This window comes from Labeo rohita, chromosome 3, assembly GCF_022985175.1.
Source record: "Labeo rohita strain BAU-BD-2019 chromosome 3, IGBB_LRoh.1.0, whole genome shotgun sequence".
Taxonomy (NCBI): Eukaryota; Metazoa; Chordata; class Actinopteri; order Cypriniformes; family Cyprinidae; genus Labeo; species Labeo rohita.
The window spans coordinates 4,629,891-4,656,828 of record NC_066871.1 but is presented as its reverse complement, the minus strand read 5'-3'; the positions used below and the strand labels follow the sequence as shown (position 1 = coordinate 4,656,828).

General features: G+C 36.1%; 2 protein-coding genes across 3 annotated transcripts; one reads left to right on the top strand and one right to left on the bottom strand.

Moving 5' to 3' along the window:
• The first annotated feature begins 3,693 nt into the window (after window positions 1-3,693).
• On the top strand, window positions 3,694-12,965 carry tecra (trans-2,3-enoyl-CoA reductase a). Its single transcript, XM_051102255.1, has 11 exons — window positions 3,694-4,304; window positions 4,944-4,995; window positions 5,121-5,165; window positions 6,515-6,618; window positions 7,221-7,336; window positions 7,583-7,688; window positions 8,797-8,869; window positions 9,563-9,606; window positions 9,698-9,755; window positions 9,840-9,928; window positions 12,243-12,965. The coding sequence occupies exons 1-11, from the start codon at window positions 4,128-4,130 to the stop codon at window positions 12,414-12,416; spliced, it is 1,038 nt and encodes a 345-aa protein (XP_050958212.1). The 5' UTR covers window positions 3,694-4,127; the 3' UTR covers window positions 12,417-12,965.
• Window positions 12,966-13,126: 161 nt separating this feature from the next.
• On the bottom strand, window positions 13,127-24,480 carry samd1a (sterile alpha motif domain containing 1a). 2 transcript variants are annotated; one of them, XM_051102246.1, is made up of 7 exons: window positions 23,972-24,480; window positions 20,764-21,022; window positions 16,326-16,453; window positions 16,187-16,244; window positions 16,030-16,096; window positions 15,675-15,789; window positions 13,127-13,753 (listed from the first exon to the last, which is right to left on the bottom strand). In XM_051102246.1, exons 1-7 carry the CDS (start codon window positions 24,311-24,313, stop codon window positions 13,601-13,603), a joined length of 1,122 nt encoding a protein of 373 aa, XP_050958203.1. In that variant the 5' UTR covers window positions 24,314-24,480; the 3' UTR covers window positions 13,127-13,600. The 2 variants fall into 2 exon arrangements, with proteins under 2 accessions (XP_050958203.1, XP_050958207.1); XM_051102250.1 differs by lacking the exon at window positions 23,972-24,480 and adding an exon at window positions 22,971-23,057.
• Window positions 24,481-26,938: the final 2,458 nt, after the last annotated feature.

Below are 26,938 nucleotides of genomic sequence, written 5' to 3'. Positions count from 1 at the left end.
TTGTTCGGCGGCGCTCGGAACAGATGCGGCAGCTGTGACTGAACGACTGCCTCCTGTGGCGAGGAGTGTGCACCGCAAGCTAAGTTGGGCTAGAAATTTAACCAACGAACTGCTGAACTAGCGGGAGTAAGCTAGTAATAAACACAGGCTTACTACTAACTTAATATTGTACATACAGTATACACGGTAGTGTGCTTATTATTATTAAAAAAAAAACACAGCAAGTAAAACAGTTCATGCTAATGGTAACTCGTGCTAACAAAACCATATCACAATAAGTTTGGCACATCTGTTATTTTTACACTGTGTAAATAACTGTTTAATTTTGGTAATCAAGTTACATAATGACTCAAAAATGTTTCTTTTTCACGCATAAAATGGAACATTAATCACATTTTTTTGTCTTATCACCTCAAACATTAGCATCCAGTTGTAATCTTGTAGTAAAAATGGTTCCTGTGCATTTTTGATTTTGATGAGCGCACATTGTGCGTTAGAATGCAGTATATATGTAGAACGGATGCATTTTTGTATGCTTATTTGGCAAATGTAACACAGTAGATCATCTGGGTTATATAAATACACCGAAAATCAGTATCAGTATCACATACTGTACTATATACTACAGAAATAGTAAGAGTGCTATGTTAGTATGCTATTCCAAACATAGCAGGTTGTTTACAGTAGAGTCTTGCAATCCCTTTACAAAAAAAGTGCAGTATACTGAATAGTAGTAGATTGACAGCCTAGAGAATAGCACTAGAGCTAGAGCTGTTTCAAAAAATACTAGGGTACTACCACGATTACATACCATAATATGACCCACCATTGAAGAGCTTGCATGACATGCTACTTAATTAAACATTGTGCACACTAAAATAAGGTGACACAATAGTGCTTCAAAAGTATAGGCCTATATATTTCTCATGTTTAGTTCAGCTTTGAATTGTGTAAACAGTCCAAAAGTGGTATAGTCTCAGATTTAGATTTAGTCTCAGGTCTAGACGAGGACACTGTATTACTGCAAATCAAAATGTTGTAGTCTAACGTAATATGAGCTCTTGTTTGATTCCATGCGTGCACGGTCAGCACACCATGATCATTTGCAGCAGTTGAAGTAGGCTAACAAATATAGGCTGTCTTCACACTCGCTAAACTTGTCTGAGACATCATTTCATCGGAGCATTACGCATTGACTATATTTATTTCGTCTAAGAATTTTAGGATTATATCAAATTAAAGCTACTTGAATGAACACTTTTCCCAAAATTTCCCAATACGCTGTCATGGCAGTTCATAAGCATTTAATGTTTTTGGACCTTCATACTTGTATTTTTCTGAAAAATCATATTTCTGTAGAAATCACAATGTGAATTTGCCAAAATTACAATTTTGTAATACAGCTACGTTATCCCATGAGACTAGGCTGACTTTCCCTGGTGAAGAAATAGATTGGAAATAGAGCGTTTTCTAATATACTGTACATATTTCTGATTGAGTCACTCTAATATGATTTTGGCCTTTTTTTATTTTTATTTTTTTTTTTGGTGGATTAAGGATAAACTATTTCTCAATGATGTCTGCCCTGAATGCATACTTTATTTGTATTTGTGGTATTGAAAGTATTAGACTTTTGGACAAATCATTGGACAAAACATTTTGATGCAATAAAATAAAAATTCTAGTGCAACATTTTTCATTTTTATTTAAATACATTTTAATATATTATAACTGTATTTAATGACTGACAAATGTATAAAATCTATATAAACATTAAAAACCTACTAAAATGACAAAAACAACTGGACCTAAATTAGACAAAATAAAAACTAATTAATAAAATATAGCTGCAAGCAGCGAATACCGGGGTTCAAACGCTTAAGGCATTTAAGTATATAAGAAAAAAAAAGACATTACATATTATTTAGCAAGGCTGAACCCACCAAATCAATGATTAAAAAATGCATTTTTGGCAAATCAAGGTAATTTATCATAAAAATACAAAATTTTTTTTTGAGATTAAACAATTATAGTGCCAGCTGTACTCCGATCTCCTTTAAACTTTGCATGCTTGTTTAGAATCACCTGTCTCATGTGCTCACCACGTTTTGTGAAGTTTTGGGGTTTCCTTCAGGCTTTATATGATTTTGGTTAATTATTTGATAATTCTAGTGGGTTTTTTGTTAGTTTTTTTTGATAATTATTGGACTAGAGAGTAAAGAGAATTGTACTGCAGTGTTTTTTTTTTTGTTTGTTTCAGGCAAAAAACCTATGACTAGTTTGCAAACGTATGTTTTTTACATCTCTATCGTTTAACAAATAAATTGATTGACAGTGGTTCTAGAGGCAAAGTTGTCCGGAATGAGGAGTTCTATTGTATGATACGAATATCAGGTGTATGTTCGAAAAACCGTGCAACGTACAATCATTTATGCCCTTGAAAAATGAGATATCACCCTCCCAGTGGTCTGTTTCTTTCAAATTTTTCTCAAACCTTCTCAGGCCTTGTCTAACAGATTCTCAAACTTCGTCGGCCAATGGCGACCATGTTTTTGGAGATATGCAAATGTCCTTGTAGACATTTATGGCATGTTGGACCAAGTGCCCAATCTCCGCAATTTTTTTTCCTGTGACCTCATATTGAGCTCTTACATAAGTGAGTTTGGCGGAGATATCTCATTCTGTTCAGGAGACCCTTTTTACAATGGTGAGACAAAATTTTAACTTTTTTTTTGATAATTATTGCTATTCACTTTCTTTCTCATCTTTCTGCACTGGTTTGTTTCAGTAGGTTTTGCAAAAAATGCAAAATACCCCAAACATTTCACCAGGCTCAATCGAATCTGAGGCAAACGTTTTGTCTGGTGTAAGCCAAGGATTTCAATGACATAAGACACTTGAGCCTGCAAATGACAGTTTAGGAGTTATGAGCGATTTCCTACTTTTGATCGCTGTTTGGTCTGCGTGATCAGTTTTACGTATGGATCGCTGATCCATGACCATTCTAACAATTACAATTATATATTTGTGGTATTGACTGTATTAGATGTACCCATTTGAAAAAAGAGCCCATTTATTCTCGTTGGACAAAACAATTTGATGATTAAAACTTTACATTGTGCGAGTAAAATAAATAAAATAAAATAATAAAATAAAATAAAAGCTGGTTCCCAATGCAACATTTTTTATTTTATTTAAATATATTTAAATACATTTGAATTTTATTTAATAACTAAAAAAAAAAAAAAAAAAAATTGAATAAACATAAAAAAAAAACTCCTAAAAATGACAAAAACAAAACTACTAAAAATAAATAAAAATAAAAACTAATTCAAAATATTAACAAATAACAGTATCTCAATCCTCTAAGCTTGAGAACAGGTGATGGAAACTAAAGGCCTTATGTACGGTAAATATACCAGATAACTAAAGACAGTTTGTCTATCACTATGTTTGTCTGATCTACTTACTGCTGACAGACACAAATGGCTTCTATGCCAACGACTTGCCCAAACCTAATGAGAGAGCCTCTAGGGACCTCAGAAGTGGCTTATTTATTGAATCCAAGCCCAATCACTGGCGTGGTCACGGACAAACTCAAATAGATGTCCTGACGGAGCCGTTGCATGACTCTGCTTGCAAGGCAGATGTATTAATATTCCTCAGACACACACACACTGCTGCAGTACAGATGCACGCTATCCTAACCCTAATTCAAAAAGAGACGGGGTGTGGAGGTAAGAGCCACGTCCAACTGGATTGGTCCGAGTCCCACAAGGTCACGGCGGGGCTGGTATTCAGCGAAGTAGGCATATAAATTTAGCTTCATGAAAAGCCATGGATTATGTCTTGGGACTCTCAGATTTCGTCTTCAGAGGAGTGGTTGTGATGGCCACCCCTCAGGTGTTAAGAGGTGGGAGATATTTCAATCACACTGCACTCACTCACACCGTCCTTCACGGTCGCTTCTCCTCTCTGGAGCCCCTCCGTCTGCAATCAAGCTGGATTTTGGATTTGTAATTAAGAACTGAGGCTCGAGGACTTAGGAGTGATGTGTGGAGTGTGAGAGAGACCTTTGAACTAAGGACTAAAACGGATTCAGTGCAAAATAAGTTGGAAGAACTGTCATGGATGCATTAGCTTTAGAGGCAAAAGGGGCTAAGAATGAAGGCGCACCAGCTGCTCCAGCCCCGGCACCCGCCAAACCCAGACCAAAACCCCCGAAAAAGGCGAAACGAATTGTTTACTTTGAGTTGGAGATACTAGATGTCAAAACCCGGGAAAAACTACTGCTTCTGGATAAGGTATGTGCTTTTAAAACTTAAGTACCATAAAAGGACAGACGGATACTTGCAGACAGTGTCCCTGCTGAAAAAAAGCAGCTGAAACCAGCCTAAGGTCTTCCAGCCTGGTTTTGAGGCTGGTCTTCTAAAGCTTCTGGAACACCAGCTCTGGAGACCAGCTACTTCCAGCTTAAACCAGCTGAGACAAACAGCTTATGCTGGTTTCAGCTTTTATTTTCTGTCTTTCTCCATGACTTTCTGTTGTCCTAATTTAAAACTATATATTTAATCACTCAGGCTGAACATAATACAGAGAAGTAAAGAAACTATCTGTAATCATCAGCTGTTATAAATGACAGATAGCTACAGTAATACGAGCACAACTAATGTACATGCTGTAACTTTGTAGTAATAAAGCGGCCACTATCAGGCGAGTTTTGCATTAGTCATGTTGCTTTTGGAATATGAGAATCTCCTCCGAGCTTCCAGGAATTCCTATGTGAGATCTATTGCTTAGACATGCACGTTGAGAATAGAGTAAACCTGATTTATGACTGCATGGAGAAAACAGAAAAGATTAACACTGTTTGTATTGCACATTTATGTATTTTAATTGCAAAACATAATGTGGATATTTAGCAGCTGTCTGTCTTTCTGCAGGTAGAGCCAACGGCTACTATTTTGGACATTAAGTCTATGTTCCACAAATCAAGTAAGTTGTGCTCGGTGCTAAAGAAGCTATGAAAACTTTAAATAGCTTTCTACAAGATGATAAGTTGATGACATAGAAATAATGGCTTTAGCAAAGTCTTACATGTCAGGCTTCAATTTTCACAGATCCACACTGGTATCCTGCCAGACAGTCTTTGTGCCTGGACCCAAGTAAGTACATCTGCTTTATAACGGTTGTTAAAAGCATATTTGACATACTTTAAACTTAGTAACATATTTGGCATACTTTAAAATGATTGACAAATGAATAATATGTTAATGTTGTTTAATTAGAACGTAGCACTGAAATAACACTTTAAAAATGCTGGGTGAAATATGGACAAACCCAGCAATTGGGTTGTTTTGACCCTTCTGGGTACATCTGGGTAGTTTTAACTTGTTTTTAAAAATGACTATGGCTGGCTTAAAATGAACTCAAAATAGGTTGTAAAAATCAGACACAAAATTTCAATAGGCATCAACAATAATCAAAAGATGAACATTTATTAATAAGAAATGTATAAAATGTTTATTAATTCTTTTATTTCAAAACATTTCACAAAAATGTTTGTTAGGTTTCAAATTTCAACATATTGTTCAAAATGAATATAAAATATATCTAAAAAAAAACTTAAAGTTTATATATATATATATATATATATATATATATATATATATATATTTGTTGCTAAAAACAACAAAATGATATAACTAAAATTAAAACGGAAATATATAAAAACATTCAAATATTCTGAATTTGTCTCTATTTTTTTACTTCAATATATATTTTTATATATACTTCAAACGTAACTAAATGATACCAAAATACACTGATACACAAAAGTAAAAAAAAAAAAAAAATAAAATAAAAAACATAACAGCAGACATAAGTAAATAAAATTTGTATATAATTCAAAATATTTTATTATCGTTTTATAACACAATATTGAAACAAGTGGCATACGCTGTAACATTTGTTATTTATTTTATTTCTGTTTGTTAGGTTTCAAATTTCAACATATTGTTCAAAATGAATATAAAATGTATCTTAAAAAAATTAAAGTTGATGTACTAAAATTCATAAACACTATACAAACATTTAAAAAACTATTACAAATAAAAAACAAAATTCTATAACCAAAAATAAAATTGAAATATAAAAATAGAAACAAATTCAAAATATTAAAACTTTAGAAGTAACTAAATGTACCAAAATATCACTTTACTGTAAAAAAAATATATATATATAAATTATATATATATGCCAATTTATTATTATAATATAATATTGAAACAAGCTGCATGCATTGTAACGTTTGTTATTTATTAGGTTTCAAATTTCAATACATTGCTCAAAATTAAAATTAATATAAAAGTATCTGGACACTTTGTGGTTGTCAGACATTACAGAACCTTAATCTTTAGCAATTTGATCTGAAATTGAAATCTGAAAAAAGTGATATTAGTTAATGTCCATATCCTTTTTGGAGCTGTTTTACGCCCCCCATTGCTAATTTCAGAAGGAAAACCCTTAAGAGATGAGGAAATCCTCCAGGAGCTCCCTGTGGGAACCACCGCAACCTTCTACTTCAGAGACCTGGGAGCCCAGATCGCCTGGGGAACTGTGAGTGTTTCACCCAACACACAACAACACAACAATGCCAAACGCTGGTCTTGTCTGACTGAGATCGTTTCGCTAGATAAGACCCTTCTTTCTCATCTGGGATCGTTTGAAGCCACATTTAAACTGCATTTTGAAAGTTCAAAATAGAGGCACCATATCAGTCCATTATACAGAGAAAAATGCAGAAATGTTTTCCTCACTTAAATTAAAAAAAACTGTCACTTCTGTGCAATTAGTAGCATTTTACAATGGCTTTGAAGGTAGCTCATCAGAATTTAGCTTCAGTATTATAATCTTTGTCTAATCTTTCACTGGCATGTTACAGGACGTTCAATGTAAAAGTCAGGTCAGTGTCTGTACAGTGTGTGCACAGGCCTCTGGTTCAGTTTTCTCTCACCTCCCCACGACTCAATGCTCTTTCTCAGAACACGTAATCTCTCTGGCACCGTGTCCCCACAGGTGTTGATCCCATTCACCTTCTGCATGCATACCCCCTTGCCCTCTCTTGTCCTGACTCCCGCAGGATGATGTCAGCAAATGGAAGGCATGTACTATACTTCACATTACAGAATTAAAATGTGTTTGTGAATGTGTGCTTGCAGGTGTTCCTCATCGAGTGCATTGGACCACTTGTCATATATCTGCTGTTTTATTTTCGACTGCCTTTAATCTACGCTCCCAAGTATGAGTTCACCGTCAGTAAGCATTTGGTTGTGCAGTAAGTATCATGACGAACACTGTGTCAAAAGTGATTTTTCTTTTAGTCTGTTGGATTCAGTCCAGACTGTGGGAACAGTGTCTCCTAACAGCTGACCTACTGGTCAACCAAGATACTGGCCCAGAAGTATATTTTGGGAATTATGTTGAAAAGCATTTGATTGATGTCTCTCAGGAATAAACTTTTATTTGATGATCTGGTATTAAACTGAACCCACTGAACTGAGCATCTGTCTGTTTTTCACAGCATAGCCTGTGCGTGTCATTCCTTCCACTACGCGAAGCGAATCATGGAGGCGTTGTTCATTCATCGCTTCTCCCATGGCACCATGCCACTGCGCAACATTTTTAAAGTGAGGATTGTGTGTTATTTGAAATCTTTTGTCTTTGCTGTCACATTTGATCACTTTTAATGCATCCTTGCTGAATACAAGTATTAATAAAAAAAAAAAAAAAAAATACTAAGCCCAAACTTTAATGGTAATGTGTTTGTTTTGACTAGAGTGAAATTCTGAATATATTTGAATACATTTATTTTCTACAGACGGTTTCCTTTATTAAATCCCAGAAGGCAGCAGTGTATGACTAATACATTTATTTATTTATTTTAGCATGTTCAGTTATGAAATAAAAAATAGTTTTTATGTGCCTTGGAGCTTTGGCATCATCTATACTCCTCGACGTGACAGATATCAGGAAAACAAGCAAAGAATATCGATGACTTTTTTTTTTCTTTTTGTATAATCAAATGCAAATAATATTCGTGGCTGTTATGTCCCAACATTTGTTGACATATTTAATTAGAAAATGCATCAACAGATGAAGGAAAATAGCACTCATTCAAAAGTTTAAGTTTGATAAGTTGATTAACTTTAAAGGGATAGTTCACCCAAACATGAAAATTCTGTCATTAATTACTCACCCTCATGTCGTTCCAAACCCGTAAGACCTTTGTTCATCTTCTGAACACAAATTAAGATATTTTTAATGAAATCCGACAGCTTTATGACCCTGTTTAGACAACAACGCAACTGAGACATTCAAGGGCCTGAAAGGTAGTAAAGACATTGTTAAAATAATCCATGTGACAACAGTGGTTCAACCTTAATTTCATGAACCTATGAAAATACTTTATGAAATAATGACTTTATTCAACAATCTCTTCTCTTTCGTGTCAGTCTTGACACACATTTACGACATTACCACGACATAAGGGTGAGTAATTAATGACAGAATTTTCATTTTTGGGTGAACTATCCTTTTAAGTTTTTTTTTACATTTAAGTTGATGCATAGTGTTGCTGGAAATTTTACTTTTAAAGATCAGTTCATGCCTTCAGTGTAGTTGATAAAAACACAAATCAAAAGAATAATCACTGAATTTCAGCTAACAGCGAAACAGTTCATATTGCAAACAGGGAGTCTGTAAATCATGTGATTTTTTTTTTCTTTTTTTCAACAGAACTGTTCCTATTACTGGTGCTCTGCTGCATGGATGGCTTATTACATCAATCACCCTCTCTACACACCACCATGTATGTAACATCTCACTCAAATACTGCACTCTTTATTGTTGCTTAGATTATTCTTGTATGTTAAATGCACTGAACTGTTGTCCTTAAAATAACAGATCACAAAAAATGAAAATTCTGTCATTAACTACTCACTCTCAAGTTAATCCAAACTTGTAAGACCTTCATTTATCTTCAGAACACAAATTAAGATATTTTATATTAATCTGAAATCTTAAAATAGTCCATGTGACATCAGTGGTTTTTACGACGCTATGAGAATACTTTTTGTGTGCAAAGAAAATAAAAATAATGACTTTATTACACACATGCGTCATGGTACTCTTGTGAACGCTCGTCAAAAGACGGAAGAGAAGAAATTGTTAAATAAAGTCATTACTTCTGTTTTCTTTGCGCACAGAAAGTATTCTCGTAGCTTTGTAAAATTAAGGTTGAACCACTGATGTCACATGACTGATGTCTACCTGACTATTTTAATGATGTCCTTACTACCTTTCTGGGCCTTGAATGTGTCAGTTGCGTTGCTGTCTATGCAAGGTCAGAAAACTCTTGGATTTCATCATAAATATCTTAATTTGTGTTCCGAAGATGAACGAAAGTCTTACGGGTCTGGAACGACATGAGGGTGAGTAATTAATGACTAATTTTTCATTTTTGGGTGAACTAACCCTTCAAAGTCAATCTGTTTTCATGCAGATTATGGGGAGAAGCAGGTGAAGGCAGCGCTGGCAATCTTCCTAGTAAGCAGGACTGCATTGACTCCTCCTGTAATGTGTCATGTTGTGCCTGTCTTATCAGCATTCTTCACTTACTGTTTTATGATTTTTGCAGTTCTGTCAACTTGGCAGCTTCTCGATTCACATGGCTCTGCGTAATCTCAAACTACCTGGTAAGATCTGTAAAATAAGTCTCAAGTCAGCCACAAACCTCGAATCAGCCGCTCATGTAACACACTGAATTGTTCTTTTTGAAGGCTGTAAGATAAAGAAGATTCCTTATCCAACCAAGAATCCTTTTACATGGATATTTGCACTTGTTTCATGCCCAAACTACACATATGAGGTGAGACCCATGTGATTCCAGTTTGAGTGATTCCAGGTCTTTATAGAGTTCTGCGATGATTATGTATTTTTGTAGGCCAACCCCTAAGTTGACACTGGCTTTTGGATTACTGCAGAAAATATGCTCTGTGACCAACAAAAGTTTTTGATTCTGATAATCCTCACAAATGAACAAAAATAGGCTATAGAGGGTTTGCACTTACGTCACAGTTTGATCAGTTACCCGGATCCCCGAATCTACATTGCAGATACTCGGATGTAAACAACAGCATTGATTGCACGGTTAATGTACTACTGAATACATTGCTCTGCTAATTTAATGTCTAAACCATGGACAAAATGTGTGGAAGCTGCTAAATCATATAGAGAATGACTTAGTAAGCAGGAAAGGGCGCAATATTTTGACAAACTAAAGTTATTAGGTGGTAAAGACACATACGGGCAGTATTAATTAAAGATATTAGCCTAAAATTGCACCTACCTGACTGGAAATGATAAGAACAAACAATGTTGTCAACATTCTTGCCTTGGAAATGCTGGTTTAGTTTGGGCAATCACAAATGTTTTTGTTCCTCTGGACAGTTTTTTGCACTCTCCTCCTTGATTTGTTATGACTTTAGGCACTCTATAGTACACCAAATGTATTTCCCGGTCCGACCGATTAGTACAGCCCAAAACATGACAATAATTGACCATTTTCAGCAGCAATAATTAGCCAAATTTGCCAGTTTCATTCGGTTCAGCGGCATTGTTTATATTCAGTGCCGCCAATATGGCCGATTAATGATGGGTCATGAAAACACTTTATAAAACTACACAATGGTCACCACTATTAAATTAACAGTCCACCCAAAAATTTAAATTTGGTGAAAATACACTCACCCTCAAGCTATCCAAGATGTAGTTGAGTTTTTTCTTCATCGAAACAGATTTGAATAAATTTGGCCGTACATCTTGCTCAACAAAGGTGAATGGCTGCCATCAGAAGGACAGTCCAAACAGCTGATAAAAACAAAAACCAACAACAATTCTTAGTCTTTTCAAAACATTTTCCCTGAACGTTTGACTTATAATAGTTTGCAGAAGTGTGATGATAAACTCAGTGAGGCTATAAATGGACTAGTGTTTACCTTTTCGTGTGATGACGTTGCTGTATAAAATTTTTTTGACCGTACTAAAGCCTAAAAATACTATGTTTGCATATATTTTATAAACATGATAAGTTCACATATTTATTTCTCCGAAAAACAACGCCAGTTGTTCAACTTCTTTGTAATGTGTGTCGGAATGTCCGTTTATGTTTTGGTTTGTGTGATTCCGCCTACTGCCATTCTACCCAATAGTATTTCGACACGCCTGGTTGCCATTTGGAGGAAAACACAGCGCTTTGCAACCACGGAAGACACAAAACGAACTAAGTCAGAAATTGCAGTTTCTATATGATCTAAAATAAGGTATTAAAACGCGGATAAATCAACTCATAAAATTACAGTGTAAGGCTCGACGCCTTTCACTGCCAAATCCACTCCGTGTCGTCAATCTGGCAACCCGCGTGAGCGACGAGTCTGAGGAGCACAGAGAGGGAGAAACTAGTTTGAATCTGGATTACAGTACCCATTTCAACCGCTAGTTGTCAATATTACATACTGCAAAGGCAGCCTCTGTAGTCCTATTTAGCAACTATTTTAAAAGACAAGTAAACTTGTTACTGATGCTTTTATGTCATGGATGGAATACAACGTAAAATATCTTGAGGTTGTGTTAACCTCAGACCGTATTTCAGGCATTTCACCAAAAACCCATTGATTTTGTGACAATGGAACCAGAGGAGCTCAAATTCAAACTTATTTCCAGATTTTGCCCTACAAAAATATGTCATCCCTGCAGCACTCTATCCACCTTATTTTTCAATGCGGAAGTAAGCTGTTTTCTGGTAATGTGCGGTTCATAATCCGCCATAGGGAAATAACGAGAAGAATATGAAGTGCAATAAACGGTAAAACAGTTTGCACTACAAACCAGTGTGTTCATAATTAAGATAATACATTAAAATAATATGGTAAGACACACCAATTTGCAATATCAAGCAGCAAAACGAGCTTTTTGTGCAGCTAAAAATAGCTGGAAGTGGATGAGACCGGAAGCCAGACACAAAAAATGTACAAATGGCTGCACCCACTCTTATGGGAAAAATAAGGTGGATAGATCTCCTTGACAAGTGATTGTCCTGTGTGAACAAATAATGAAATGCTGACCTCTACTGGTCACATAGTGTAAATAACAGGCAGTAAAGCTGCACTTCTGTACTTCTGCAGCTGGGATCTTGGCTTGGATTCACACTCATGACCCAGTGTGTCCCTGTGTTGTTCTTCACCGTGGTGGGATTCATACAGATGACGGTTTGGGCCAAAGGAAAGCATCGCAGCTACCTGAAGGAGTTCAAAGAGTATCCCACACTGCGCTCCCCTATCCTACCTTTCATCCTATAGCTGGAGATTAAGACTTTTTTTTTTTAAATCCAATGTAAATTAGAGTTTTGCTAGAGGATATATATAAAGCAAGTCTTAATATATATTAATGTATGAAATAACTGTAGTAAATTGAGAAAATGTCATGTATTTATGTCAAGTAAAGCCATTCTGCTTTTAAAAATATAAATTTTAAAATTTATATTTTATTGCTCATATACACGAATACAGAAAATTGTGCAAATGAGGGTATATCTGTTCCTTTGAGGTAAATATAACTCACTTTATTTCTTTTTCTAAAATGACTGAAGCTAATGAATTTGTATGTAGCAGATCCATCACCTAACCTGACTGATCTATTTCCAAGAAATGCAACGTCAACACTTATGCAATAATTGGTCTTAAGGGCATACATTTATGGTAAGCTTATATCATCATATACATTGGCTTGGATGAATCTGATGACAACTCTGAGAAAGTTTTCAAGCTATATTACATTTTGCATTAGAGACTGTTAGAGTCCGGTATTCATTCTTGCTGATTAAAAATATTCACTTTTTTGAATCACAATCAACTGTTTTCTATCTCACTGTGAATGCCGAAATAAATGCTCCTCTCAAAGTAAATGCACTAGCTGTGCAAGTGCTGGAATCAAAGCATCAGTAACTCACTCCATATCTCTGCTTGGCAGGCAAAATGCATAACAGAAAAGATTGATGCCACAAAAGCAGTTTCAGATTCTGAAACTGGAATTTATTTCCTAACGTTGCATGTCCATTTTAAGACTGCTGTAAAACACCGCTGAACATCGTACATTTAATTGGACAAGAACAAGGTTTATATAACATTGCGACACTGTAAATCATATCTGACAAAAACAGAAGGAAAAAAAAAACACTGGTGAATAAAAAGCTCCACCGTAGAAAAAGAAAAAAAAAAAAAAAAATATATATATATATATATAACACTTCTACCAAGACGAATGGTCCCGTCAGCCCTGTGACGGATGGACAGAAGGACACCGACAGAACAGAAGAACAGACTGCAGGGCTGAATCATGCGGCATGTTCTCACACGGAAGAAGAGAAGATAAACTGAGGAGGATTGTGCAAATCAAGTCTTAAAGAGTTAACGTTTCCCCTCGTTTCGTGGCCAGTGCTCTGAGCCAGGAGAATTTCAGTCTGTTTTCGCTGAAAACACAAGCACTATGAGAAGAGACGGCTGTCGTCCTGAAAGTGGCTTCTCTGCAGTACCTTCACATGATTCTCATAGATTTTAAGTGCAGGGCCGAGTCTGATCGACAGACCGGTCAACACGTCGCTGCGCTGCATCAGCAGTAAGGACTTCCCATCTATTTCCTGTTGGAAATAAAGAAATAAAGGTATACTTTCATTCAGCAAGGACACAACTGCTTTCATAATTGATACTAACTGCGTTTGTAGCAAATCAGCATTTTAGAATGATTTCTGAAGGATCATGTGACACTGAAGACTGGAGTAATGATGGTGAAAATTCAGGTTTGCATCACAGGAAAAAAAAACACATTTTAAAATATATTTAAATAGAAAATAGTACGCATAAGATCATAAGAAACTGGTTTAAAAATGTTCCCAAACCCAGACTTTTGAATTGTAGTGTACAGCTACATAAGTAGTTAAGTATCACAAGGTTTGTTTGAAATCACTATATAACTGCCACTGTCTGTTTGTCTGTCGATTTTAACTGAACTACCACTGGCAGACGTGCTGTGTTTTGTTTTTGCTCGGGAGGCTGCTTTGGAGAGTGCGGTCTTGCAGTGTTGCCATGTCCTCTTATTTACAAGTGCTTTTAGGCATGTTGTTTGATGTTAGCTCATAAAGCTAGGCACTTCATGGAGTTAAAAAAAAGAGATATAATTTTTTGGTGTTATAAAACAAAGCATTTGGCTGTTTTAGTGCTTTCTGTGCTTGTCCTCGTTTGTGTTTCTTTTTTTCTATGAAGATCTGGCAACACTGACACTTAACCACAGGGTTCAGGAACGCAACTAGCCCTGTGTCAAAATGTGCTAAGGTTAAGACTTCTTTCAGTATTGTTTTTTTGCATCTCACATTTCTGATGCGTGTTTAAATATGTCTTTTTTTTTTTTTGGAGTGTTTGCTCATCTGCAATACGTCTATAGTTTTCTTATCAGACGTCAAATGGATGTCTATTAGATGTCTTTAAGATGTTCATGATTTAGAATGCATGTAAAACTGACATCTTACAGACATCTGCCAGATGTTTGTACACAGAAGATGCTTTCCAGATCAAGTGATCTTTAACAGACATCTTGCAGACGTATGTGTACTATCTGGGGTGTGTATGTGGCTAAAGTGACCCTCTATGTTGTACAAGCTCTATTTCTAAAAATGACTTATGTAATGTTTTCATTATCATAATGTGTACAGATGTTTTTACTTTTGAGGGATGTTTGTAATTCCCATTGTTGTATTCCTATTGTTGTTTTTCAATGGTGACACTTATTAGAAAAATGTTTTTGTTTTTTTGTTTTTTTTACAGTGATCCCGCACCTTCAATTTCTGCTGCTTTTCTATTCATTGGTGACTCCTGAATAAGAATTTTTAAAAAGCATTTATTGAAATTGTACTAAGTAACTGAATATTTTACAGCTGAGAATAACCAGAAAAATAAATTATATATACACTACAGAAATTTTATTCATTTTATTCATTTCCATTAACTTTAACTGGCCTGGAAATATCAATTAAAAAACTTTCTGACCGTCCTGAGCCTAAAATCTGCATAAATTAAAGAAATGTCTTATGCATTATTTTTAGCATGAAAATAACATCTTTTGCATTGTAAAATTAAGATTTTAGTTTGGGATCAGTAAGATTTTTATTGTTTTTTATAAAGAAGTTTCGTATGCTCATCAAGGCTGCATTTATTTGATCAAAACCCAGAAAAAAAACAGTACTATTGTGAAATATTTTTTCAATGTAAAATAACTCTTTTTATGTGAATACAGTTGTAACAGTAAGTTACAGTATGTAGCTATACACTACAAAAAGTCTGAAAAGTCTGGGTTCGGTAACATTTTTAAAACCAGTTTCTTATGATCTTATGCTTACTATTTTCTATTTAAATATATTTTTAAAATGTAATTTATTCCTGTGATGCAAACCTGTATTTTCAGCATCATTACTCCAGTCTAATAATAATAAAGTATAACAGTCTACATAAGCACATATGGATCAAAAGAACATGCTCTTTTCAGTTTTGTTTAACCACAGTACTAACCTGTGTCCTGAAAGCCAGCGCCTGCTCAGGGAATCCCACAGATGTGAAGTAACTGGCCACATCGGCCACGCTCCAAAGCAAAGGGTCCTGCCCGATTTCTTTCTTTACCACATCACTGAGAACGAACAAAAACAGATTAAAACCTCAAAGTCAAAATGACAACAACCCAATGTTGAGTTTGACAGCACATCACTTCGATAACCTTACAGTCATTCTGTTTTATGCCACAGGAATGAAACACTGCAGTTTAAAATAAATTTTTTAGGGACCATTGCCAAAAAAAAAAAAAAAAAAAAATATATATATATATATATATATATATATATATATATAAAACAAATCTGCTTTTACTCACTTTCCATTATTCACCCCTCCATTGTTAACAGTTTCTTCCTCTGTTGTGCTCTTGGTGGACATTTCACCTGAGAAAGCACAATTTCGTATAAAAATTTAACATCCTATGAGTTGACAGATACGTTGTGAAATTTAAAGAGCACAGGCAGAATCCTCACCCTCCTCGACAGGATCAGATGCAGCATGAGGCCCTCCATCTGACATCACCGCCTCGTCCTGATGACAGACAGACACAATATGATGCAGAGGAACACGACAGATGTGCTGTGATTGGAGGCGCGGGACGGACATGCTTACCGGCGTGGCTGCACAGTCTGACAGCAACGGATGAGGGGTGAGCACGCTCTCCTCCGCCCTCGGCCCCTCCTCGACTTGAAGAGTAGAGAGACAGATGGCTGCCGGTTGCTGCACGAGCGTCACAGATCCTGTGGGTTACAATGACAGATACTGCCTCAAATCTCCGTAGGCTGGCGTCTTACACATTAACAGACTGTTTTTGCTGAATTCTTGGCTTCCTCTGATGGAGGTCTGTCACTTTCAACAATTATTAACTATCCAACTCCTTGACATGCACTGCAATGCCTGAATTTGGCAGAAAATGAATTAAATAAGAACAGCAATTGTAATAGACTGATGGATGCGATATGTTTACCCTGTTTTTCTTTTCAGACTTACATTTCTACCAGCTTTAGTGAGAAAAAGATGCATATTAAAGAAAGACAGATCGCTGTGTTTCCACTTGCCAATTTTCTTAGTCATTTAAGTGTAGGAGAGCTCCAGAAATAAAATATTTGGTTACACATCAAGGAACATCTGTGACAGGGAAAAATAATTACGCTTAAAGGGATAGTCCACCCAAAATGAAAATTCTGTCATTAATTACTCATCCTAATGTCGTAAGACTTTCGTTCATCTTTAGAATGCAAATGAAGATATTTTTGATGAAATCTGTGGTTCAACCACCAAAAATAACGACACTCATTTAACAATTTCTTCTGTTTTGTGTCAGTCGACGTGCATTCATGAGAGTACCACGATGCATGGATGTCGTGCTGCTGACGTAGAACCCAGATGTGCTGCGCCTTGTTTACAAGCAGAGGAATGCACACACATGCACTGTGTGTTCTTCTTGCACACAAAGTACATGTGCTTCATGTAGCTTCATAAAATTAAGGCTGAACCACTGATGTCACACGGACTATGAATGCTCACTCAGGATGCTCTCGGATTTCATCAAAAATATCTTAATTTGTGTTTTGAAGATGAACAAAGGTCTTACGAGTTTGGAACTACATGAGGGTGAGTAATTAAATGAGAAGTCCACTTCCAAAACAAAAATTCACCTATAATGTACTCACCCCCTTGTCATCCAAGATGTTCACGTCTTTCTTTCTTCAGTCGTAAAGAAATTATGTTTTTGAGGAAAACATTTCAGGATTTTTCTCATGTAATGGACTAATATGGTGCCCCGATTTTTAACTTCCAAAAGACAGTTTAAATGCGGCTTCAAACGATCCCAAACGCGGTTGTAAACAATCCCAGCAGAGAAAGAAGGGTCTTATCTAGCATAACGATCGGTTATTTTCATAAAAATAATACATTTTATATACTTTTTAACCTCAAATGCTCGTTTTACCTTTCTCTCCATGAACTCTGTGTATTCTGACTCAAAAACCTCTGATCATATTTTCTCCCTCAACTTCAAAAATAATTTCAAAATCATCCTACATCACTGCAGAAGTACCGACCCAGTCTTTGCAACGCGAACATGCAAAGAAGATCAAACAGCGATAGGTAAAACAGCGATATAGGACGATTTCAAAGTTGAGGGAGAACATGAGATGGGAGTTTTTCTACATACCCGAACTGTCATGAACAGGAACAAAAACAGTTCAGGCAGAGTAAGACAAGACAAGCGTTTGGCATTAAAAAGTATATCAATTGTATTTTTTTACATGAAAATAACCGATCGTTTCACTAGATAAGACCATTTATCCTCAGCTGGGATCATTTACAACCGCATTTGGGATCGTTTGAAGCCGCATTTAAACTGCATTTTGGAAGTTCAAAATCGGGGCACCATATCAGTCCATTATATGGAGAAAAATGCTAAAACAGTTTTTTCAAATAACATAATTCTGTACGACTGAAGAAAGAAAGACACGAACATTGTGGATGACAAGGGGGTAAGTAAATTATTTGTAAATTGTTGTTCTGGAAGTGGACTTCTCCTTTAATGACATAAATTTAGTTCTGGCTGAACTATCCCTTTAAAAGCATTTTCTCAGTCTGAGGAGGGAGTCAATCTTAGCAAATCAAAATCTATAATTCTGAGCCCCAAAAAACTGGTCACTGAATTTCAGTAAATTTTCTAGTTCTCATAATGATTGATTTCACCAATAGATTTACATAAGGACATTATTTTATTATATGGATATTTTTAATATTTTAAATGAATGCAAAAAATGTAAGCTGTAAAATTGAGCAAAAGCAGCATTACAAAATTAGGGCAGGTCCACAATAGGTAAATTGATACATTCTGAACAAAAAAAAAAAAAAAAAAATTTATTTATATTTGTGACCCTGGACCAACTTATTTTCAGGTAAAGTTGCTAAAGTCTAGGTCTGCACAATTAATCAAATTTCTAATCATGATTACAATTACAGATGCCACAAAGTTCAAAGGCGCAGTTACAAAAAAATAATAAAAAATACATTATTCTGCTTGCTAAGATGTGTGTGTGTGAGAGAGTGTGTTTTTCCTACAGGTTATCTTAAGGGAATTTTTTTTTTTTTTTTTAATTGTTTTAATTTTTACATTTTTTACTTTTTTTAATATTTAAAGAAGAAACCTTATATAAAAATATATCATGCACTTGCTTCAAAGCTATTTAAAACATTCAATGTAAATTAATAATCACAATTACAATTTCAAGGGAATAATCGACAATTATGATTTTTGTCAATCGTGCAGCCCTACTAAAGGCAGGACAATTTGTTGCTAAAAGTTGCTAAATGACGTTGTGATGTCACTGCGCAATGACATCATTAAGTAATCAATGCAAAACTGCATAGAATAATAGAGCATGGAATTACATTTTATGTATTTTCTTATTAACTATACATTCTGGACAATTATATTCTTAAGCAGTGTTTTGGTAGTTTGGTAGTGTATCCTACACTTTAAGAAAAGTGTGTAAAATAGGGCATTTTGTGTTCTCAGGTTACAACTTAGAAAGTAACAGTGCCTTTTCCCATTTTTCCACATAGTTTTTGACTGATCACCAAGTGCAGGTAGAAACTAATAAGGTGTTATCATAAATGAACAATTATTATCAAACAGCTGCAACTAGCAACCTGATTCATGTGATATGTGTCCTGTTAGACACCTTTGATTTCAAATTTTTGTGTAATTTAGAGGGAAAATGTGTGCCTTTTTATAATCTGAGTCGCAGTTGCTAAAAGTGGCCAAATAAATTTAAAAAATGTGTTGCTAGGTGCTTTTTGAAGAATAGAAAAAGTTGCTAGCGTAGTCTGAAAAGTTGCTACATCTAGCAACAAAATTACTAAGTTGGCAACAGTGACCACAAAACCAGACGCAAGTAGCACGGGTATATTTGTAGCAATAGCCAACAATACATTGTATGGGTCAAAATGATCAATTTTACTTTTATGCCAAAAATCATTAGGATCTTAAGTAAAAATCATGTTCCATGAAGATATTTTGTAAATTTCCTACCATAAATATATCAAAACTTAATTTTCGATTTGTAATATGCATTGCTAAGAATTTAATTTGGACAACTTTAAAAGTGATTTTCTCAATATTTAGATTTTCTTTTTTTTTTACACCCTCAGATCCCAGATTTTCAAATAGTTGTATCTTGGCCAAATATTGTCCTATCCTAACAAACCATACATCAGTGATTTGCTTATTTATTCATCTTTCAGATAATGCATACATCTCAAAAAAAGTTTTGTGGTCCAGGGTCACATATTATATATTAATGATTATCAGTGTTTTTTTCACTGTAAAAAGAAATTCAGACAAATTCATCCATTTTGGAAAATCAGAAAAAGGTCCAGAGAAAGTCTGATGGGATTATTAAACAGTGTGATTTCCATATCTACCACAAAGGAGAATATTACACTGATGAGCCATTAGTCAGCCAGTTGGACGTCAGTTCTACCTAAGGCTGCCAGGACGACAGTAAAACCATTCAATGCTAATGTGTTAAAGCGATAGTCAGCAGCACTCGTGAACACACGCCAAAAACTGACACAGAAGAGAAGAAATTATTGAATAAAGTAGTTATTTTGTTTTCTTCGCACACAAAAAGTATTCTCGTAGCTTCACAAAATTACAGTTGAACTGCTGATGTGACTATTTTAACAATGTCCTTACTACCTTTCTCGGCCTTGAACGTGGTAGTTGCATTGCCATCTATGAAGGGTCAGAAGGCTAATGGATTTCATCAAAAATATCTTAATTTGTGTCCTGAAGATTAACGAAAGACTTACAAGTTTGGAATGACATGAGGGTGAGTAATTAATGACAATTCTCATTTTTGGGTGAGCTATCCCTTTAAATTGAAGATCACTGGTTAAGTACGGTTTCAAAATACTGACTCTATAACATCTTCAAATCACTTATTTTTAAATGTTTAGTTTGGTGTTTTATCTTGAGAAGTTACTTCAAAAAAAAAAAAAAAAAAAACTAACATGACTTGAGTACCTGTATCCTGCTGGGCTGCTGGCTGTATGTGCTCAGGTAGAATGTAAGCGCTGTCGGCGTCCTGCCTCAGAGCATCATGGGTAGGAGAGTTCTTTGAGGACGTGGGTGAGGGAAGAGGCTGACTGGTGCTACTGCTGGTGATGGGACTCATGCTGATGCCCGAGTCAGCGGTGCTCTGAGCGCACATGGCGTCCAGACTGCTCTCATCCCCCTCCTCGTCCATACTGCTGTCCATTCCTGCTGTCGTGGACATCTCGTCCTAAAAAGATTACAGCAGCATTATAATTTTTATCATCATTTTTAAGCAGATGCTTAAAAAAAAATCAGATCACTGCCAGTATTGCATACAAACCAATGCAACATGAGGATTCAACAAAATGCATCACATGTGCCATTTGAAACAGTGCTTTCTAGTTTTTATATAAATTATCTAATAAAAGTATATACACTAAACATTTGTGCATTAAGGATGCATTAAACTGATCGAAAGTGACAGCAAAAACATCATAATGTTACTAAAGATTTTACCACCTTTGCTTAAAAATATCCGAATATTAGAATGATTTCTGAAGGATCATGTGACACTGAAGACCAGAGAAATGATGCTGAAAATTCAGCTTTGCATAACAGAAATAAATTATTAAATTTTAAAATATATTCAGATAGAAAACTGTTATTTTACATTGTAATACTATTTTACAATATTTTTGTTTTTACTACGCATTTGATTATATAAATGCAGTCTTGGTTAGCATAAAAAGACTTTTAAATATAGATTAAAACCCTGTTATTATTGATTAGGAGCGGCATATTTCTACAGTTACAAGGTTTTGAGTCAAAGTTGAATATTGCAAAAATGCAGTCAAATTTTAAGTTTCCATAATTTTCGTAAATGTATCCTTTAAACTGAAATTGTAGTTCTGTCATAGTTTTTCGCTGCTAAAATGACTCAACACAAAAAGAATGACCGATTCAACAATAGTGTTTTCACAACACGTTTTCAATCGGCCATACTGGCAGCACTGAATGTAAATAATCCCGCTGAACTGAACGAAACACACATTTTGCTGATTATTGCTGCTGAAAATGGTCAATTATTGTCATGCTTTGGGATTTGCTAATCAGTCGGACCAGGAAAAACATTTGGAGTACTATAGGCTGCCAAAAGTCATAACAAACCAAAGAGAAGAGTGCAAAAAACTGTCTGAGGAACAAAAGGCGTTTGTGGGTTGGCCAAACTGAACCAGGATTTCCAGGGCAAGAATCTTAACAACATTCATGTCTGTTCTCATAATTTCCAGTCAGGCAGGTGAAATATTAGCCTAATATCTTAACACTGCTCGAATGTATCTTTACCACCTATTAACTTACGTTTGTCAAAAGTCCTTCTCTATATAATTAAGCAGCTTCCACACTTTTTTTTTTTTTTTTTTTTTTTGTCTTAGACAGCATAAATTTGCAGAATGACGTATTCAGTAGCACATTAACTGTGCAATCGATGCTGTTGTTTACATCTGAGTATCGCCAATATGGCCGAGCATCCGGGTAAGTGCAAACCCTCTATATAATTAAGACAAATTTTCAATGGTTGATACTGAAAGGTTCTCATAGCAAGGATGTTTTACAGAAAAGTCCCCATTTTTATTGGGCCATGTTGTTGTGTGTTTTACACTCCACAGTTGTATTTATTTTTCTTTCCCAAACTGTTTGTGTTTGCTAACTGTTTACGTTTTTCATAAGTAATAAACTATTTGATGGACGTCAACTTAGCTCAGTGCCAACATGCCCTGATCCTGGTTCACTGAACTGTCCTGTGCAATAACGCTGGAAATATTCAACAGCCCCGGAATATTTCCACTAAAAGGCATGACAAATGGCAAGATGATGGGAAGCAGAAACCATCTATTAGCACATGACTTCACGATGATTGGCCATAGTATAATGTACAAGCATTTTACATTTAAACGAACGGATTTCGACTGCTACACTTTGTGATTATGCACAATCCGTCGCTCTGCAAAACTGGATTATCGTCGACTGGAGCTTCAGTATCTGAAGGCCGCACGCACTGTTTATTCAGACAGGAGCGAGCCAGAAATTCCTCTTCGCCCGTTTGTTCGTACGCTTTGAACGCCGGTTTTGTTCGGCACAGCGCTGTTAGGAAGGTTATTAACAGCAGTGAGCTTGTTAAAATAACTTACTCACACAGTACGAGCAACATTACGGAGTGAGTTTGCTGAACGGAGGTTTGCTGAACTCGGAGTCGCGGACCGCGGTTCTCCGGCGGCAGGCATCAGCGCGCCCTGGGAGTGAAGCGGGGCGGGCTCATGAATATTAAGTTACGTAACGTTCCGCGGCTGCTTCAGAATGAAGCGAGCGGGCTTATGAATATTAAGTTACGTGAGGTTCGTCAGCGCCCTCAAAGAGATGAGAAGCGTTCTAAGTTCATGTATATTAATAAGGCACGCCACTGGCGTACTCCACGCAGCCTAGTTAATATTCATGAACCCGCCCCGCTTCGCTCCGAGGCGCGCGCTGCCTGTCTGAGACAAGCGCGTCCCAAAGCAAGCCAATGTTAAACGTGGCTACAGCCGACATTTTCCCCCTTTAAACACATCCAAAACTAACGTTCACCTTTGTTCACATGTTAACCCGCGATGAATAAGTACGGCAAGTTCACGAACCCCACTGACGACTTCGTTTGCACTTCGTGTGCACGGACATAATAAAGGATCATCTAGCAGCCCGTCTTAATGACTTGCGCTTCAGTGATCGCTATAAATTGTCGTATAGACTCGGTCCGGACGCGCACAAGCGCAAAAAAATCAGTCTGTCGCCAGTAAATAATCGCTAATGTAATTGTCTCCGGTGTCGCTCCTTGTGCGAAATGCGTCAGTCGGCTGATCCGTGATGTTTTGGTGACTTTCCCCCGCTGTGCAAAAGCGAGTTTGGATTAATTGGCACGAATTTTATCTCGACGGACACATCCAGCGCACACAAAAACTCGCTCTGAAAGATTTCGACCTCGCAGATCAAGCGCTTCCATTGTTGGCGATTTTCCGTCGCTCATGAAGGTTCGTGCCGCTCCCCGTCTGCGCCAGTCCGCGCGTTCATCTTGCATACGCCTGAACAGTTCAACTAGTGAGAAAAACACTACTAATACTTGACATTTTGCGTCTCGGTTTTGCCGGAGCGCAAAACGACTTACTTCCATGTCCTCCATGTGATCCTCATCCACGGGACCGAGAGCGCTGTCGCCGGTGCTCCAGTCCGCGAGAGAAGGCTGTTTCACCGCACACTTGCTCTGCTCGGTTTTCCTCCTGCCTCTTAGCACCTTTGCAGCGTTGCGATAGGAAACCGAGCCTTTGTAGTTGACTTTCAGCACCGTTTGCTCCTCTATCAGTTTCTCTAGTTCTGACCGGGTTCGGTCCCAGTCCGAGCCGTGTCGTCTTTTAACCATTCTGCAAATTCTGTCCAGGTCCGGTCGCGCTTTTCTCGACCTCAGTGAGTCTATGGAGCCCAGGATCCATTCGCGGTACGGCTCGGACATTATTCCTAATGGGCTTCAAGCTTGATAGAGTGGATGAAGTGCGTCAGTGTTGCCTTCGACGTGACGCTCGCAGTCTTTCGAGCCGCGGTGCGAGCGCGCTGGAGGAAAAAAACGGAAACATACTGTACGCGTGCGTTGATCACATTGAGCGCTTAAGGTGGAATGCGAGATGCGCGGCCCGCCACTAGGAGATTTAAGGAGGCGTTGCTCGGTTGCACGTTTCCGTGCGGCTTAAATGGCTGTTTTGGAATGTAATGCTAGCATATAGCTAGTTTTTTTTTCTAAGTAACACGTGAAAAAGTCCGCATTATCCACCTTATTTTTCAACACATAAGTAATACTTTTTGTGAATGTGCGAGACTTCCGGTTCATTCGCCGCGGTAGGGAAACAACAAGAAAATAAAGTGCAGTATGTGGTAAAATAGTTTGGATTACAAATCAGCGTGTTTATAATTAAGATAATACATTAAAATAAAATGGTAAGATGCCATTTTATAATATCAAGCAGCAAAACGAGATGTTTAAATAGCTGGATGTGGATGAGACTGGAAGCCGTTAAAAATAAGGTGGATACAATGGTAAACTTTTCATTTACACTCCTTGTTTAATTTGTTAAACCTTGTTATTTTGGAATCAAAATGTTAAAAATAGTCATTTTAGGCAAATCAATCAAATGATTAGTTGAGAAGGAAATGCGCTGAGTGGAATATTAGTTACATACTGCATACTACATACTGTACACTACAAACCATTTGTGAAACAAGGCGTTATGCAGCAATAGACATTTCAAACAGTAGCAGCGCTCATTGTGCTTCAGGCAAGAATCAAATGTGACCCTGGACCACAAAACCAGTCATAAGGGTCAGTTTCTTGAATTTAAATGTATACATCATCTGAAAACTGAATAAATAAGCTTTCCATTGATGTGCGTTTTGTTAGGACAATATTTGCCCGAGATACAACTATTTGAAAATCTGAAATCTGATGGTGCAAAAAAATCGAAATATTGAGAAAACTGGCTTTAAATGTGTCCAAATGAAGTTCTTAGCAATGCTTATTACTAATAAAAAAATTAAGTCTTGATATATTTACAGTAGGAAATGTACAAAATTTTTCATTTTCATGCTATGAATATATCCATGCTACTTACGACTGGTTTTGTGGTCCAGGGTCACAAATATCAGAGTTGTTTGTAATTCTTATTAAATAATTAGATTTTTTAAAGTTAAACATCTTAAATTGTCAGTCCAATCAAATTGGTAAAGAAAAATTTGTAAAAATTGTGGGTCAAAGTACTGCTTTATTGACAAAACTAGATATGGAAGGTCAGGTTAAGTGCTTTGCATTGTGGGATATGGTATTGTGCAGTGTGCTTCACATTTTAGCAAATCTAGTAGGTCATCTCAAGGAGATGTATAATAATAATTTCCATGCATTAAAAAAAAAACAAAAAAAAAAAAAAAAAACTTGCCCATCTTGTGCAGGTCCACCCGAAAATCATGATAAGTGATCCGTCATTGCTCATAAACCATTTTTGAAACAAAACATCATGGGACTAATGACTAGACTCACAGGAAAATGATGCAATGACAACACAGATCCATATCATGCTTTTAAGAACTCTTTAAATATAAATCAGTCACTGGTAAAAACTAAATAAATAAAATAAAGAAAAAAAAACCCATATATATAAATAAAATGTGTGACCCTCGACCACAAAACTAGTCTTCTTTTTTTTTAAAACGAGATACATCATCTGAAAGCTGAATAAATAAGCTATATATAAAAAAATAAATAAATAAAAATAAATAAATATAAAAAAAATCAAAATATTGAGATCGCCCTTAAAGTTGTCCACTTTAAGTTCTTAATGCATATTAGTAATAAAAAATTACGTTTTTATATATTTACGGTAGGACATTTACAAAATATCTTAACGGTACTTAATATCCTAATGATTTTTGGCATGAAAGAAAAATCGATAATTTTGACCCATAAATTGTATTGTTGGCTATTGCTACAAATATACCCGTGCTACTTATGACTGGTTTTGTGGTCCAGGGTATACATATTGTGCCCTGTTAAATGTCCTGTGACAGATAAATAAACATTCTGAACAATAACATTCTTGCACCACATTCTTGTAATTTTAACAATTAAAACTTTATTGGAATGATACATGTTGCAAAATATTATTCTGTGTATTTTTTTTTTTTTTTTTTTTTAAACATACTCGATGTGTCCTACGGGTATCCGTCAACTTCTCCAGAAGGTAAAATAATTAAGACTGTTAAAGGCAGAGAATATACAGTATTGTTTCCCGAGAAGGTACAATAGACTACACCATCACCATACCCATGTCGGGAGGAAAGAGACTCCTGTTATTGAAAATACACTTAGAAAATATGCAAAAGTAAATCAAATGTTTTCTTCATGATTTTCTTTTTTAAAAAGCAAATAGAAGAGTGTAGGAAACTGGATGTGTACAAAGGCAAACTGTATCATGGACTGATGCGCGCACACACACACACGCACGCACACACACACAAAAAAAGATGACTGACGATGTGAATGAACAGATGAGTATGACACCCATGTATCTGAAAGCAAGGGACCCAGAGATAG

What these genes read in the sequence shown, in the direction of transcription:
- tecra (XM_051102255.1), top strand. Translation starts at nt 4,128, where the DNA reads ATGGATGCATTAGCTTTAGAGGCAAAAGGGGCTAAGAATGAAGGCGCA. An exon ending in AGTAAGCATTTGGTTGTGCA is followed by an intron (nt 7,337 to 7,582) that starts GTAAGTATCATG and finishes TGTTTTTCACAG; the next exon opens with CATAGCCTGTGCGTGTCATT. An exon ending in CAGCGCTGGCAATCTTCCTA is followed by an intron (nt 9,607 to 9,697) that starts GTAAGCAGGACT and finishes TGATTTTTGCAG; the next exon opens with TTCTGTCAACTTGGCAGCTT.
- samd1a (XM_051102246.1), bottom strand. Translation starts at nt 24,313, where the DNA reads ATGTCCGAGCCGTACCGCGAATGGATCCTGGGCTCCATAGACTCACTG. An exon ending in ATCACATGGAGGACATGGAA is followed by an intron (nt 21,023 to 23,971) that starts GTAAGTCGTTTT and finishes TAATCTTTTTAG; the next exon opens with GACGAGATGTCCACGACAGC. An exon ending in CAGACTGTGCAGCCACGCCG is followed by an intron (nt 16,245 to 16,325) that starts GTAAGCATGTCC and finishes GTCTGTCATCAG; the next exon opens with GACGAGGCGGTGATGTCAGA.